The sequence below is a fragment of the Pangasianodon hypophthalmus genome, chromosome 7, assembly GCF_027358585.1.
Source record: "Pangasianodon hypophthalmus isolate fPanHyp1 chromosome 7, fPanHyp1.pri, whole genome shotgun sequence".
Lineage (NCBI taxonomy): Eukaryota > Metazoa > Chordata > Actinopteri > Siluriformes > Pangasiidae > Pangasianodon > Pangasianodon hypophthalmus.
Genome location: NC_069716.1, coordinates 17,359,542 through 17,377,736, shown reverse-complemented (window position 1 = coordinate 17,377,736; position 18,195 = coordinate 17,359,542). Strand labels below are relative to the sequence as shown.

Here is an 18,195-nt window from a genome sequence, read left to right as displayed (position 1 = left end):
TGCTGCCCAAATGTCCTCCAGCGCAAACAAGTCTCAATCCAACAGCGTACTCGCATACCCCATGGCCATTTGTCACACACAGGAGCAGTGAGCTGTCACCACACACACCTCATTTACACACAGATGGTCTACCTATGAAAATAAAGGAAGCCCAATAAGACTGCAGCTTTGATGTGATGATCCAGAAGTTGAAGCCTATGCCTTGTCCAAATAGTTAATTTCAGCAGTCAATCCAGAAGGTTTTGTTTTAGCAGTAAGTCAGCCAAGTGTTGGTCAGAGAGTTGGCCCTTCCTCATGTACTGTACCTTTGATTTTTATTGCATGAACCTTATTTGCTGGTTGACGTGTTGTGTTGGAGTCAGGAAATTTAATAGTCTGAAGTTAATCAACTGCATGCCACCCTGGAAGGAAGGAATGTGATAAGACAAGGGATACTGCAGCAAATGAAATTAGGAAAATAGGAATCAGGGTAATTAATGAAAGTGCCTCACACTGCTCAGTTTAATTAACCCTGTTCCTGATTTTACCCTGCCACCTTCTGCCAGGGCGATGAATTACCCATATTCACATACATAGCGCAATTAATCCTCTTTCCTGCCACAAGTCCTCCATCATGCTCATGTACATGTCCTGTTCCACACATGGTTCCTCACTCATTTTAAATGTTGCCTATAATAAATCTTCCTGTGCCTTAAAAATTTGCCATTTCTCTGCTTCACTCTTGCAGTTTCACACATTACTCAACTGCTATATTTGGTCACTGTACCATAAATCCCATCCTTTCCTCTGTTAATGTTTAGCCTCTAAACACTGCTCTGTGCTTCTGACAATTTCAAGTGTTAATTGAGCCCTCTCGTTCACTCATTCAGGGACGTAATTACAAAATCAGTGTTACCTGGAAGTATTTACATTGCTCTTCAGCAAGAGTTCTTTTAAAAAGCTCTTTAAAAGTGACGTATCATGAGGACACCATCTCTCTCAATTATATGGATATTATACATGCTCATATATAGTCAGGTCCATAATTATTTGGACAGTGACACAATTTTCATAATTTTGCCTCTGTACACCACCGCAATGGACTTGAAATGAAGCAATCAAGATGTAATTGTAGGCTTTCAGCTTTAATTCATGGGGTTTAATAAAAGTATTTCATTAACCGTTTAAGAATTGCAGCCATTTTTTTTTTTACATAGTCCCTTCATTTTCACAGGCTCAAAAGTAATTGGACAATTGACTGATAAGCAGTTTCATGGCCACTAGCGTGTGGCCTGTTTCCTCATTATTTCATGACAAATTAAGAAGATAAATGGTCCGGAGTTGATTCCAAGTGTTGAATTTGCATTTGGTAACTGTTGATGGGATCTCTCTCCATGGATTGGACTTGTTTGTCCAGCACATCTTACAGATGCTCGATCGGATTGAGATCTGGGGAATTTGGAGGCCAAGTCAGCACCTTAAACTCTTTGTCATGTTCCTCAAACTATTCCTGAATAATTTTTGCAGTCTCTCAGGGTGCGTTATCTTGCCGAAAAAGGCCACTGCCTTTAGGGAATACTGGTGCCATGTAGGGGTGTACTTGATCTGCAGCAATGTTTAGGTAGGTGGTATGCGTCAAAGTAAGATCCCAAGGTTTCCCAGCAGAACATTGCCCAGAGTATCACACTGCCTCCGCCGGTTTGCCTTCTTCCCATAGGCCATCTACATGATGTAAAAGAAAACGAGATTCATCAGACCAGGCCCCCTTCTTCCTTTGCTCCATGGTCCAGTTCTGATGATCACATGCCCAGTGTAGGCACTTTCAGTGGTGAACAGGGGTCAGCATGGGCACTCTGAGCCAGCATTAACATTTTCAGCAATTTGTGCTACAGTAGCTCTTCTGTGGGATCGGACCTGATGAACTAGCCCTCACTCCCCATCAATGAGACTTGGGTGCATCAGTGAGACTTGGGCATCCATGTCCCTGACACCAGTTCACAGGTTGTCCTTTGTTGGACCACTTTTGGTAGGTACTAACCACTGCATACCAGAAACACTTCACAAGAGATGCTCTGACATCTTGCAGTATTTAAGAGGCTGCAAAGGTATATTGCATTTAATATACTGAACCCCATTCCACTGCCATTCTTCGTGTGTTTTCCTTTGTGAAAGTCGTGACCCATTAATATAGCTCCATGGCTTACTGAAGGAGCAGGCATTGAAAAACTAAAAAGCTGCCTATTCTGAAGCTATTTGCTCTGGCCTAGAACATCTGTTTCTGAATAAATACACTCAAAACTATGCACTGTTTACATTTCAAATCAAATTTATAAAAGGTGGACTCAAAAATGTTTTTCAATTTTTGTTTATAAAAGTTTATTACATTTTGTGTGTGTGTGTGTGTGTATGTATATGTATGTGTGTGTGTGTGTGTGTGTGCATATATATATATATATATATATATAATATAATATAATATAATATAATATAATATAATATAATATATATATATATATATATATATATATATATATATATATATATATATATAATGGATTTTGAAATTTATGATATATTATTGAGATGCTAAACTAATTTGCCTTGTGATAACCTTAAAATGACAATGGAAAACAGTTTAGATGCCAACTTGTTCGTTTTCTATTAAATTATTTCATTGTGACTTTTGTTCTTTCAGTGCCAGTTTTTCTGTGTCGGATACTGGTTGTGGAGGTTGCAGTGATGTTACCATTACTAGAAAAAAATGTTTAGCCCCGTAAAGTACAGAACATGTTGCAAGTGAATCTTTTGGTCAAACAAAAAAAAAAGTTTGACACAGGAGCTTACTCTTGTGGATTACTTTTGTGGTTTCAAGTATTGCACGTCACAATGATCTAATACTAGAGCAAAAATGCACACTGCATGAAACATTGTGCAAAATTGTCCTTTTTTAAATTCACATGTTCTTGTCAGTTTATGCATTTTAGTCTCTGTGTCCTGCTCTATGCAAACTTCAGCTTGTTCAAAATTCAGCTATAAGGATCAGTCCCTGTACTCATAGGACAGATCGCATTAATTCAGTGTTAATGCTTCACAGAACTGCTCTTTGTTGAGTTAGGCTGGGATCATTAATGTGTTCAGGGGAAACTTTGTTTGCACTGTACGTATGACCAGTGATGCTCATGCATTAAAGAATCTGCATCTGAAGTGACTTCTGCTAAGACTGCCTTCTACAAGGAAAAACTAGAAACTTCTGCACAAGATCCTCGCAAGGTCGACAACGTCTTTTCTTCACTACTCAACCTACTGGCTCCTCCTGCTCCGTCCTCCCTGACTGCTGAAGACTTTGCCACCTTTTATGATGAGAAGATTGAAAAATCTGCCAGACCTCACTTCTATCCCAACTCCCTTTTTATCACCACTATCATCAATGGCTCCATAACATCTGGTCATGTACCAACTGCATTCAAGAGAGCAAGGGTTATTCCCATCCTGAAGAAACCCAGTCTGGATCCCTCTGACATCAGAAACTACTGACCAGTATCACTTCTTCTCTCTTTTCTTTCTCAAATCCTCAAAAGAACTGTCTACAATCAACTGTCTCTCTATCTCTCACAGAACAACCTCCAAGATCCTAATCAGTCTGGCTTCAAACCAGCACATTCCACAGAGACTGCCCTTTTGGCCATCGCTGAGAAGCTGCATGCTGCTAGATCAGCCAAACTGTCACCAGTCCTCATCCTCTTTCATCTTTCAGCAGTGTTTGACACAGTGAACCACAAGACTCTCTTGTCCACCCTCATGAGTCTAGGAATTCATGGTTCAGCATGGCAATGGTTTGCTTCCTACCTGGAAGGTCAGTCATATCAGGAGACATGGAGGGGATCCACACCTTCTCCCAGCAGACTCTCCACTGGTGTCCCACAATGCTCGGTACTTGGTCCTCTTCTGTTCTCCCTCTATACTTGATCTCTTGATGCAGTCATATCATCACATGGGTTTTCATACCCCTGCTATGCGGATGACACTCAGCTCATCCTCTTCTTCCCTCCCTCAGACACTCGTGTTTCTGCTCAGATCTCAGCATGTCTGGCAGATAGCTCATCATGGATGACAGCTCATCATCTGAAACTTAATTCCAGCAAAACTGAACTGCTGTTCATCCCAGGTTATTCATCTCCATGTCAAGATCTTGCGATCTCCCCAGACAACTCTCTGATCTCACCTTTGGTTACTGCATGCAACCTTGGGGTAACCATGGACAATCAACTGTCCTTTTCCTCTCACATTGCTATCTGACACGCTCATTCTCCTTTATAACATCAGAAGGGTTTGTCCATTTCTATCCACACAGGCCACTCGGGTGCTTGTTCGGTCCCTTGTCATTTCGAGACTGGACTACTGCAACTCGCTCCTGGCAGATCTTCTTCTGAGCGCTATTTGACTTCTGCAACTGATCCAGAATGCAGCTGCACAACTGGTTTTCAACCTTCCTAAGTTCTCCCACACCACCCCATTGCTACCCCCTCTCCACTGGCTTGCTGTAGCTGCCTGCATCAGATTTAAAACACTGATGCCTGCCTACAAAGCCAAAAATGGACCAGCACCCACTTATCTGAAAGCACTTATCACATCCCGCACTGTACCACGTTCCTTCTGATCCTCTAGCACTGCTCGACTGGTCCCATTATCTCTCAGGGTACAAGCAAGGCATGCATCGAGACACTTCTCTGTTCTGGCACCTAGGTGGTGGAATGAACTTTCCCTAGATATCTGAACAGCTGAGTCACTCTTCCTAAATTATTTAAATTAGCACTTTAAAAAAAAAAAAAAGCTCCAGAATTATTGGCACCCTTATAATGCACTCTCTTATAATGCATGCTGAAATTTATAATATGAAGCAAGGAATCTGAGACCGCTCGTAGAGATCCTCCAGGGTCTTAGGTCCTCTACTGTGGTATTTCCTCTTCAGCTCACCCTACAGGTTTTCAATGGTGGATTGGTGGATTGGGATGACAGTGTCTTAAGTTTGATTCTCCTGTCATGAAACCACTTTTTTTGTGGATTTGAATATAATTGTATTGCTGGAAGAGCTAACCACAACCCAATTGAGGCTTCTTGGCAGAGATAGCCAGAATAAAATCTCTGAAAACTTAATTGTGTCCATTATCCCAGGTTCCCAGGCCCTCAGAGTGAGGATTTCTTTTTTTCTTTTTCGTATTTGTGGCTCCTCAGACCATAAAACCCGGTTCAATTAAAAGTTACAGTCGTGAACTCCAGATGCTTACATTTATGGTTGGGTGGGGAAAAAAGGCTTTCTTTTGGCATGTCTTCCATAGTTAGTCGGAATGAAGGTATCTAGTTTTAGATTTAGATTTTTAGATGTAGATTTGGTGACTTGGTAAACCCAAAATGCTACCATGTTCTGCAAATCAGTGGATTTGAGCATTCTCAGGGATGTAACTTATTTTATATCCATTGCCTGATAAATGCACTTCAAAACACTTTTGTCAAATTTCAGTTTCCAACTAAAGTTCTCTAATATTCTGTGTGAGATTAAGCTAATTAACCACAGTATTTTTTCATCTTTTTTAACCATCTTTACCAGTGGTGATGATAATTCTGGAGCTGACTGAATAAAAGTTTAATCCAGCAAGACAGTTCTGTGAAAGTTAATTTTGCAAAACTGTAGTAAAATGACCTTTCTTCAAAAGATCCTGTACAACTGACCAGACAGGAGCTGAATGAAAGATACATTTATGGATGTTTCGGGTCATAAGATATTATAAGTGCCCTTTATAAAGTGGCTCTGTTATTATTATCAGCAAGATTTTAAATAGTAAGTCCTTTGAATTTTAGACTGCAAACCCTGGTAGGCTTATTCCTTGGAAGTTTGGTACAGAATCAGGTAAAGCAAAACATTAAAATAGTTTTTGTTTGTTTGGTAATAACATGAGGTGTAGCAATTTGTTTACTACTTTGTGTTAAATTTAAGTGCCATTGTATCTTATTTTCTATTCAAAGACATAAGAAGGGGGTCAGTTGTCCTGATTAGAAAATTGGAGCATAAATTAGTTATTCATTAAATGGTTTTATCCGCTGAGGAGACTGAAGTAACAAAATTTGTAAGGGCATGTTACCATTTTTAAGGTAATTTTAAAAACATGGTTTTCAGTAAAGTGGCGTGTTTATATCCCTTCTTCTGCTGTGACAGCATCTACTTTTACAAATTTCATCAGGCATGAGTGTGAAGAATCTTCTTTTTTAAGACCTCTTGTCATAAAGGATACATTATGAGAGTCTCAAAATGATAAAGAACTTTAATATTCCTCTGAAGTATTGAGTAAGTTGTCTAGGGGAAGCTAAATGCCCCCATCAAGGTGATGTAGAGCAACCATTTTGTTTCTGACTACTCTTCTTTTATCAGTCACGGCTGGAAAAGAAAGGATTTAATTGGACTGCTTGACATCAGGATGATTAGATCCCCAGGCTTTAGCAGGCTGGACTGTCAATTTGGCCAGAGCATCAAAGTGAAAACCCTATGCCCTTTGTATTAAACACTTGGCATCTCTATGAACTACCACCATGCTTTAGAAAGAGTGCCAAAGATATTGAATCTTCTTTTCACTCAGAGACAGTTTTCCAATCTTATAGTGGCCACAATTATGATAATGAAACATCTAGGCATCCATTGTGGCTGCCATTGCTTGACTCGATTTGGCTGTCTTGTGCTCCAGTATGCTCATGCTTATATCCCATCTCCAGTCCCAGTCCCCTACAATGACACTCATGTGCCTTCCTTATAAACATGTCTGCAGTTTCTCTAGCAGGTGATCTGTTTTATATTTAGAACTACCTTCCAATTGCAGTGTTTTTCTTAGCTTTGTAGTTAAAAGGCAGATGGAAAGAATTGGGACAGCATCAGCTTTAAATCCTAGACTCTTTACTGGAGGCTGATCTGATGAGCCTGTCCCAGTAACCAAAAACTAATATGAAAAAAATTAGATTTAATTTCAAAACCCCCCACCCACCCCCACCTCCCTTGTTTGCTCAGCTCTGTTGTTTTCAGCTAAATGAGAGTTAGCATAGATGCCAAGACAGTTCACATGAGATTGCTGTTAATAAGCAAGTCAGCAGGGAGACTGGATTCGGGCGCTTTTGTTTTGCATTTTATTAGCACAAGTTGTTTTTCCTCTTCTTTTTTCAAATTCAAATGCAACACACCAGCCCCACAGTAATGCCATCTGCCAAGAGGAAGATTACTTGGTGCCTGCGTCCAAAAGCATTTAACTCATCCAGACCAGTAGTATTTTCTTTGTGTTGGCATGGCAACGGCAGCAATTTTGTCATAGAAAAAAAATGTCCTCAAATAAATCTTGCTTCTAAGTTCTTCTTAGCTGCATTATTGTGGTCCAGGCCAAGGCTATTTGTTATCTGTTTGATGGAGGTTTTATTACTGTTCTATTGAAAGATAGGATCAGCAAATTACTTTTTATCTCATATTTGGACACCAGTGAATTTGTGAACCATTATTATCATGTCTATGAATATATATTGATTGCTAAACAGGACAAAACATCCATATTTAGTGTTCGAGCTTGACAAAGATCAACTAAACGCCACATGGTAATCACCTTGTACAGCAAAGATGCTTTTGAATCTTGAATTTTTGAAATCATTCTTAAGTCCATGCTCAGTTTTTTAAAATGATTGTCTGACATTGTTTGACATGTCAGGCTGACAATAAATGAATTGCTTCAGAAATTTAGAGCCTGTCCTTACTGTAAATTTGACAGCAGGATAAAAAGTGAGTCTTAGTCAACATGGTGCCTTTGGGAAGGTCAGCATAGCTCTCTCTTTCCTGTAATAAAATTACTGATTAGTAGTGTCCTGTGAATTAGAGTCACAGAAAATGCACCCATGTTGAATTGAAGGAGCGTAGAGGAAATGGCAGCCAGTGCTCACTTAATGTCAGCTGTACATTTAGCTCTCTATCTGGCAGGGAGCAGTAAAAAAGATCTCATTTATCACGTCTCACAGGCATGATGACTGCCATATTCTAAACGCACGCACACACACACACACACACACACACACACTCTCACCCTTGGCTAAATGGACTCCTCCATTCTCCCACTCATGTGCTAACACAGGCAGCCAAGCATGCACAGGCGCTTGCAGTGCACCAATAAGTTATTGAATGATTGACACTCACCATGCTGCCTTTCTAAAGGGTAATTGGTATTCTTCTAATGAAAGCCACCACTAGTTGGCCGTCTGAATTTTTTAATGTACCGATTCAGATTGGTGATATGGCTGATATGACAAGAATATCATATTACAATATACACTATGCATCGCAATATACATTTTTAAAAAAAAAACTATGTTCAATTATACTTTTATTAAAGTATAATTGTCTACAAAAATTATTTAACACTGAAAAGGAAGATCGATATTACAATCTAATCAGCTACTTAGAATCAGAGGTTGCAGTTGTTATAAGAATACTAATGATGCCTCAAGAAATTGACATAAATTATCACTATATCAATATTACAGCATCATATTTCCTGGCCCTATTCAGACGTATGAATTTGTTTACAGAGTCTTCTTTCTTGTCTTTTTGTCATTCTAGCGAGGGATCCCAATTGGTGCATTCTGTAAGGACTTCAATGAGAAAACTAAGGACCTCAAAGAAGGCATTCCTCTTCCCATCAAGATCAATGTCAAGGTAAAATGTGAACACTTTTTTTTTTTTTTTTTTTTTTTTTAATTAATTAGCTTTCATTTGAGTTTGCATTGTAAATCCAACCATATTGTTCAGCAGGCTCTCCCACATGGCCCTGGTCTTGTGGCACATTATCACTATCTGCCTTGGCCCATATTCATTTTTCCAGTTTATATGAGTCCTTGGAGATGCCCATTTATGGTTCTAACCCACTTGTTATAGGCAGCCACTCATGCAGTATGAATGTTAAAGTGTAGATTGAAGCTTGCATGGATATTATGTTCAAATGGAATCATCGATTTGACTGGAATCGACTACGGTGCACAGACTTTGGAATTAGTATCCGCTTTGATGCAATGCACATAGGTTTCACCTGGACTGAACCTGTCTGATCTTCTTTATTATAGTTGCCAAAGACACTGTTATCATTTCACCTCCTGGAGTTAATACTGGTAATGTACTAGCTTCAGTGCCTTGTAGAGTAATGGAAGCAGCTTGAATGATTTGTGTCTTGGGTGCATTAGGAGAGCCTTACCTGACGCTTCTTATTTCTCCATCTCCCCCTACACAATCGTCGTGCCTCCTTCTCTTCTCTTCTGCTTATTTTTCACCAACCAGGTGAAATAATATAATGGACAAAATGCAGCCTGTCTTAAGCTCTTACATAAAGATGGATTCGTATGCGCAGTGCTGCATGCGGAGTCAGTGCCAGTGTGGCAGGCTGAGAGACTCAATACTGAAGGTGTGAAGGATTTCTTTTCATTTCGTAAGGGTTACTCATGACAAACTATAGGGGTCGCATGACTAACCGGAAGCTCTTAAAGCAGGTTCCAGTTTCATTTCTTTCATTTTTTCATTTAACAGTGCTCGGGTTAAGCGCTCTTTCTGACAGCCTCAGTGGAAGTTCTTGCACTGCCACTTTCTGTCTTTTAGCATCTTCTAGGGAGACATTTCATGGTCTGAGAAATGTAGGCATTATCATTAAGTAACATTTGGCTTTTACACCATGACACTGTCACCAAATCCAACCTGCATATCTGGAGAAAAGTGAAAAATATAATATTTTGCTGTGAAAAAGCATGTGTAATTGATCTTGTTTTGCTGTGATATCAGTCTGAGGCTTCAAATGACAGACACTAGATTTTTTTGACATTTTCTCTTTAGATTTAATCCCCTTGAGGTTTTTTTTTTTTTGTCAGTGATGGCTGCTGTGAATGCCAAGACACAGGAAAAGTCAGGTTCTGTTGTTTCTGTGGTGTTCAAAGTACAGTAGCACTGTTATGACACAGCAAGGAGACATTTACTGTGGAAAAGAGTAACTACAATCACCTTTTTCTTGTTTTCAACTGTCTTATGCTAGTACACTTTATATCTGATTTTACTGTAAAGCTATAGAATGAAGTTGGAGTGTTTAGGAAATGCAGAAATAGCCTACCTGGAAATGTCATACTCATTCCTTTCTTATTTGCACTTCTGGGCTGACAAGATAGCCTTCATGTTTTCTTCTGTCTCTCAATACCTAAGCAAATAAGTATTAAATCTAATATCAAAGGATTCATTTTCTTCGTGACTTGGCCAGCATACATCAATATCTGCAATATTTTCTAATAATATTGAGCACTTATGGTGCATACTTGTGTTAGCTATTAAGATATTCCTCTAAGAACTCTATTGTTGTGCATCCACAAGCTTAATTTGCTGCTATAACGCTGACATGGTGCTAATTTGGTTTGGTGTAAGCCATTTTTCCCCAGTTTGTGTGGTCAGAAATGCACATACCTGCGGATGGGTCAGTGCATTAGGGGTTTTGACATTCAAAATCAGCCAGTACAGTAGTATTTTGGTTTAGTGAATAAATACTGTTTGCCACCCAACTTCAACTAAAATAGGCTGCATCACCAAACATCCACTTTGTCTGCACTATTAAGCCTTTTTAAGCATGTGACGGTGCAGTACTTGGTATTTGTAAGAAAGAAGCTGATGCTCCTTTCTTACTAGTACAAATGACCTGGAAAATATGTAGAATTGCACAAATATTTGCAATTACATTGATGTTACAGTGGCACTGGTCAAGGGGTGGGATATATTAGGCAGCAAGTGAACAGTCAGTTCTTAAAGTTGATGTGTTGGAAGCAGGAAAAATGGGCAAGCGTAAGGATCTGAGTGAATGTGTCAAGGGTCAGAGTGCCCATGCTGACCCCTGTCCACCGCCGAAAGTGCCTACATTTGGCACGTGAGCATCAGAACTGGGCCATGGAGCAATGGAAGAAGGGGGCCTGGTCTGATGAATCACCTTTTTTCTTACATCATGTGGACGGCCGGGTGCATGTGTGTCGTTTACCCGGGGGAGAGATGGCACCAAGATGCACTATGGGAAGAAGGAACGCGGGCAGAGGCAGTGTGATGCTCTGGACAACGTTCTGCTGGGAAACCTTGGGTCCTGGCATTCATGTGGATGTTAGTTTGACACGTACCACCTATCTAAACATTGTTGCAGACCAAGAACACCCCGTCATGGCAAAGATATTCCAAAATGGCAATGGCCTCTTTTAGCAGGTTAATGTGCCCTGACACACTGCAAAAATTGTTCAGGAATTGTTTGAGGAACATGATAAAAAGTTCAAGGTGTTGACTTGGCCTCCAAATTCTCCAGATCTCAATCCGATCGAGCATCTGTGGGATGTACTGGACAAAAGTCCAGTCCATGGAGGCCCCAACTTGCAACTTACAGGACTTAAAGGATCTGCTGCTAACGTCTTGTGCTAGATACCACAGCACACCTTCATAGGTCTTCTGGAGTTCATTCCTCGATGGCTGTTTTGGCAGCAAAAGGGGAACCTACACAATATTAGCCAATTGGTTTTAAGGTTATGGCTGATGTGTTTGTGCGTGCCCGTGTGTGTGTGCATGTATACACATACACACACATGTCAATACATATAGCAATACAGATCAGTACATATTTTTGTGCAATTTTTACTGTCACATTACAAAATGTATGCTTGTTTGTTTAATCCAAAATATTCCTCCATGCATAGTAACATGAGATGCCCAAGAATATTTGCTAGCCATTTTAGCATGAGTTAACATTGCTTCACCTGAACCAACAGTGTGGTGATAAAATGTTCCCTGTCCCCATCACACATGAAATAACACTTTCATTTTGTCTTTGTGTTAAAATAAGACTAAAAGCGTGAATAAGTAGGTTAAATAAATAATTAAACAGCAATATTCCTGTGATGATTTGTATGTATCTTTCAGTCCTCTTTTAGTCTTCCTACACTGCCCTTCCTCCCTCATTCAGAACACAGTCCCCTTCGGCGCTATCACTCTTTCTCTTGTGCTTCACTTGTGCTTTTAATCAAAGTTACTTGATGCTGATAAGTTTAATTACTTTTTAGCTAACTACTTCACCAAATATTTGGCATAACTATGTTTAGCTGAGTAAACAAATTTGCCAACTGTCTTTTTAATGAGGATGATTTTTTGGTTTTTTTTTTTTGGTTTTTTTTTTGGGTTTTTTTGCGCACAGTGTAGATGGAAGAAAGAATATAACCAGTTACTTGACTTTGTGGAGGCAACTGTGGCATAATTGTAATATATAAAGCACTATTTTTGAACTTCAAAGAACCATTTAACCATTTGTCTCAGGAATAATATGCAAGATTCATATGAAATGACAGCTCCTTCCACCATCTCCCTCCATCTGCCAGTCCACTTCATGCACACACTCACACACAATGGCAGCCTTCCAGGCATGCAGAAAGGATGGAGAGAGAGAACAAGAGAAAATTCATATTGTAAGTGATATGTAAGGCTTATTTCTATAATTACACAGCACCCAGAGAGAGAATAGTCTCAAAGTATTTATTTCACATATAATTCTTAACCTCCATGTGTGCAAATTGTCACTATGGAAATTTTTTCTTTTTATATATACTAGAAGTCTTTTCGAATTATTGGGATAATAGTCTGTGTCTATTGATGTGTCTTACCTGGTCTTTGATCAAAAATACAATCAGTGGTGTTGCCTATCCCTAATTTTTTAATCCCCAAACTCACAACATGTATCTGCACTCCAGTGCCCCCACTAGACAGAGACTAAATTTGTGTCTTTAACTTATTTTGCTCAGGTTTCTACTTCCCTCTCCTTTGGTTAAGAGCTATGTCTTGTTTGTGTGGTTGTTGAAAGCATGTGAGGTGTGATTTGCTGAATGAACATTGCACAAAATGCAGCACAGATTGTCAACCAATAAGAGCAGCTGATGGTTTAATTAGATTTTGTTTGAGGTTTGGTGGTGGGCTACTTTTTTGGGGTCTGGTTTTGAGGTGATATCAGATTGCTTTTGGCAACTCTCCTAGTCATTAAATATGCTTCGGAAACACAAGAAAATACCAGGTGTGTATGCCTATCTGTCACATCACCTGAGACAGATCTTAATACAAAGTCTGAACAGGACAGGTGAGTCTCAGGCCTTGCTTGAAGCAGCCATTACCAAAAATTTCAGGAAATATTACGAAACATTAATTGTTTTGTTTACTATGTCTATTAACAATGGAACCCGAGTCCTTTATCCTTTTTATACCCAAAAGATCATTATAATATATAATGATGGCTTCCCAATGTCCAGAGCGATTAAACATTTTATTTGTTATTTTTAGTTAGTTATTTTTTTTATTCATTTATTTATTCAAAAACATTGCAGCTACTTCATAGTGATCCCTTGTCATGAAATGGATAAGATTTTAAACACATTACTACATGAACAAGCTGTGGTCACCGGTACATACCTCTTATGCAACGCCCGGAGCCCTGTGGCGCAGTAGGAGATCTTTTTGTTGTTTCTGCATGAGTAATTTCACTGCTGGACCAAATTTCTTCCCTTCAAACATTATGACCCTGACCATGGTTCACTGAAGCCTGGGGAAGTTGGTGAATGACCATGTACCTTTGTGCAGGCTGCTGATCATAAACAACATTTATTTCAACATTCATAGACTTTCGTTGGATCTTGCTTCCAGAAGCAGAGTATCCTGCCAGCTTCACTCCGTCAGGGTGGGATAAGTCAAATTTAATGTTAGACCGAGCTGTTTTATAGCATAATACTAATACTTAACCGAGACATTCCATCCGCTGACCTTAATTGGCTATCTATTTATAACTGTTACCAATAAAAAATTAAATGAATATAACATATTGTGTAATAGCCCATAATATCAGACAAATTTCTCTGAGCATTTCTCTGAGCTCTTTGGTCTCACTGAAGAAGACTTTTATATACATTAACGTATCATTTACCATATTTTTTTCCTAACGACAGCATAATTGACGCAATTTTGAGTACTGCTGCTTTGCAATTGTCTTGTGAGTCAATGTTGCCATCATGCAAATGGCTAGTGAAGAAATGTCCTGGCATTCAAAACAAAAGAGGAAATAACAATAATGATTAACAGCCAAATGCAAAGCAGACCCTAGAGCAATTTTTTTTTTTGTAGTCACATGGATTAGGGAGGCAGAAGTGAAAGATTAGCTGGTCTCAGCTAGGTAAGGACCATTTTACTGTGGTGTTTAATTGACATTGTTGGCTTTAGAGTTTAGCTGGATGGCTGCAGTCGATTCCGGCTGGGCCATGCGTTTGTTGGACTCTTGTGAATTCCCAATGGTCCCATTAGGCTGTCTGCTCTGTGCTCATTGTCTTTGATCCACTCTGTGATGCTTAATCCGTGCCTTAAAGCTTCAGTAGCAGCAGCCCAAACTAGTGTGTGTGTGTGTGTGTGTGTGTGTGTGTGTGGTGTGCGTACATGTTAGCTTCAGAGAATCTACAAAAGACTGTTTGAAGCTGTGAATAGCAATTAGATAGGGTTCACCTGCAGAGTTTGAGGCCAGAGTGTCACTAATAGCTGCATGTTGCATATGGAGAGACCGGTGCCTTAGTTTTAGGGGTGGACGATGGTCAAATCTTTGTAAATATGAGCAACAGGCTTTTTCATGTCTTTGAAAGTTAGTCAAATATAAAAGTAACATTACTGAGATTACACACTGCAGCTGTGCCTACCGTGTTTTTAGCATATGGTAGATTTGTTACTGCTGTCATTCTGACATTATATTCCCTTTTTTGTTTTGCTGACTTTAAAAAATGAACTAGCATTGAGCATCTCTCTTTTTCCTCCCTACAGCCAGATAGGACGTATGACTTGAAGATCGGGCAGCCCACTGTATCTTACTTCTTGAAACAAGCCGCAGGCATCGAGAAAGGAGCAGGAAAAACTGGTGAGTTAGCCCTATTATAACTAAAGCTGTGGTCATACATCGTCAAGGCCTTCCTGCAGCTCCCGACTGCCCATTTGTGTGCCTCAGTCCCAGCTTGTATTTTACAAATGGACAGGCTGACTTCAGATTGAATTTTTTTGATTGATGATATATTTATGCTGAGCCATGCCAGAGGAGGCAGGAAATTTATTCAGAGAAAATCAGTGGCATAAAGGTGCTGCATGAAGGAAAGAGAATTGTAAATGTTGCCTCATTTTCCTATGTTCAAGTCTGCTTCAATTATATCCTCTCTTAACAGCTGCTCTTTTAATACCCACACTTCTCCTTTCCTTCTGACTGCTCGTAAGTTTCCTCTTTCTTCCCCTGCACCCCTCCTTCTGAGTACTCTGGTAGTGTTCTCACTCTCACACTGCTACACTTTTATGCTTTTGCTCTTGTGCTCTAGGGTTTTTTTCCCCCCACTTTTCCTCTATGTCTGACTCTATCTCTCCACTCTTAACCAGCTCTGTGCCTCTGCTGTTCTCACTAGGGCATGAGACGGCTGGTATGGTGTCTGTTAGGGCGGTGTATGAGATAGCACAGGTCAAGGCACAGGACGAGTGCTTCAAGCTGCAGGACGCCTCCGTGCAGAACGTGGTCAAGAGCATTATCGGATCAGCCAGATCACTCGGCATCAAAGTCGTCAGAGAGTGAGAAACACTATTCTGCCTCTCGCAGCATTACACACTGACACAAAAGTCTATCACATATGCAAGACTTTATACGTGCAGCACATCTTTACTACTTTCATAAGAATTAAACTAGCATTTGGTTAGTATTAGGCATGGGGGATGCATAGTAACACATTTTTTTTTATTCATCTTATCATGCAAACTTTAAAATTTTTTTTATCAATGTAGATCAGTCATATTGACATAATTCAAAACTCTTCAGATTTGTGTGTCATGCTCATATGAAATATTCTCTGCTCCCTAGTGAATAGCTGAGATTTTACTCAATATGCACCCTCTTTCTGGTTTAAAAATGCATTTTTAACGTTTGCATAATTAATAGTTAAATAAAGATGAGGAATCTCAGTGAGGGCTAGGTAATAGCTTTATGCACATATTTATAGCCACAGATTGTTTACCTCTTGGCAAAACAGTTTTCTGGTAACTGATGTACAAACAACAGTTCGAAATGGCATGATGCCAATGTGATTTATTAGCATTTGGAACGGGTATGAGAATGGGACCTCATTACATTAGTTAACTAGGTCTCAGATGTCTCAAAGATGACATTGTTGCTCCTGGCTGAATGAACCTTGTCACTAAAGCACAACCAGCCTGACTCATCATGCATGCATGAAAGACATTTGTTCTGCATTTCAATGAACTGAAGAGAATTTTGAAATTCTAATGTAATGCTGATGTATCTCTCAATCCCCTCCCCTTCTCTTTCTCTCATTCTCCACCTCCTGTCTCTACCCCCCTCTCTTCTTGCGGTATGTCTTTCGCTTGCTCCCTCACTCCTCTCTTGTCATCGCTCTGTCAGCTTGTCACCCGAAGACTACGGCGAGTTTCTCCGACAGCGCGAAGAGAGACTGAAGGAAGAAGCAGCAGCTAGCATGGAGGCAGCCACAGGAAAAAAGAAATAATAAAAATAATCCCACTGTATCTGCCTGTTGTTTATATTCCATGTCAATACACCCCTGCATTGTGCAGACAACAGAAAACCTGAATTTACACAAGGCCCCCTTTGGTAATAAAATAAATTTATATTACCTCAGCTGTATTCCTAGTGGTTATTGGACCTCCAGTTCTCATAACACTCTTTCCCTTCCCCCATCTCTCTCTCTCTTTTTATCTTTCTCTCTAGATTCTTTTTCTGTTTTTCTTCACTTGCCCTTTTTGTGTCGATCTCTCCGTCCCACTCGTACATCAGGTGCAAGGGTCAGGAGTGGAACAGTATAAAATATTCAAGAATAACTGCACCACTGGCCATTTTATTAGGAACATCATACTAATACAAGGTACCCTCATTGTTCTCTTGCCACAATTCTTCGTGGCATGTATTCCACAAAGTGAAACATTACTTTGAGATTCTGGTCCATGTCGACATGATGTATTTTCACATGTATCAGATTTGTCAGCTGCACATTCATGCTGCAAATCTCTTGTTCTTCCACATCCCGAAGGCGCTCTATTAGATTCAGATGGTTAACTATAAGTCCACTGAAGCACACTGAACTCCTTGTCATGTTAACTGACCCAGTTTGAGACAACTTGTGCTTTGTGACATGGAGTATTATCATGTTGGACGTAAACATTATATGATGGGTAAATTGTGGCCAAAAAGTGATGCACATGGTTAGCAACAATATTCAGATAGGTTGTGGCATTGAAATGATGTTCCATTGGTATTAATGTGTGCCAAGAAAAAAGTTCCCCACATTATTACACCAATACTACCAGCCTGAACTGTTGACATAAGGCAGGTACATGGTACACGGATTCATGCTGTTGATGCCAAATTCGGTCTTTGCCATCTGTATTTTGCAGCAGAACTCCAGATTCATCAGAACAAGTGACTTTTTTTCAGCCTTCAACTGTCCGATTTCTGTGAGCCTGTGTCTACTTTAGCCTCAGATTCCTGCTGTGGGCTGACAGGAGGGGAACTCGATGTGATCTGCTGTTGTAACCCATCTGCCTCAAGGTGTGTTATGTTCTGAGATGCTTTTCTGATAACCATGGTTGAATTACATTCACCGGATTTGCTCCCTGAATGTTTTTTTGTTTCTCGCACAATTTTTTTGTAATCTATAGAGACTGCAGGAGGTCATCAGTTTCTGAAATACACAAACCAGTCCCTCTGGCACCAACCATGCCACGGTTGAAGTCACTGAGATTACATTTCCTCACCATACTGTTGTTTGATGTGAACATTAACTGAAGCTCTTGACCTGTATCTGCATAATTTTATGCTTTGTGCTGCTTCCACATAATTGGCTGATTAGATAATTTCATGAATGTGCAGGTGTATCGGTGTTCCTAATAAAGTGGACAGTAAGTGTATGTGAAGCTGATGTTCCTCACAACTGATTTGCTTGTCTCCTATACATTTTAAACAAGTATGATGTTAAATAAAGTTTTCAAGATACTTGAAATTGGGGATCATCAAATGGCTAGCCATCCTCAAACACATTTTTCCACAATAATAGTACAAATATAAAATTGAT

At 39.7% G+C, this 18,195-nt stretch overlaps 1 protein-coding gene across 2 annotated transcripts in view; it reads left to right on the top strand.

The window, feature by feature from the left end:
* mrpl11 (mitochondrial ribosomal protein L11) overlaps positions 1 to 16,740 on the top strand; it is a 43,164-nt gene extending 26,424 nt beyond the window's left edge. For both annotated transcript variants that reach the window (XM_026917414.3, XM_026917415.3), the window contains exons 3-6: positions 8,615 to 8,710; positions 14,885 to 14,978; positions 15,508 to 15,667; positions 16,512 to 16,740. In XM_026917414.3, the coding sequence (XP_026773215.1) occupies positions 8,615 to 8,710; positions 14,885 to 14,978; positions 15,508 to 15,667; positions 16,512 to 16,614 (453 nt within the window). In that variant the 3' untranslated portion in view covers positions 16,615 to 16,740. The remainder of the gene's footprint in view (positions 1 to 8,614; positions 8,711 to 14,884; positions 14,979 to 15,507; positions 15,668 to 16,511) is intronic.
* The last annotated feature ends 1,455 nt before the right edge of the window (positions 16,741 to 18,195 follow it).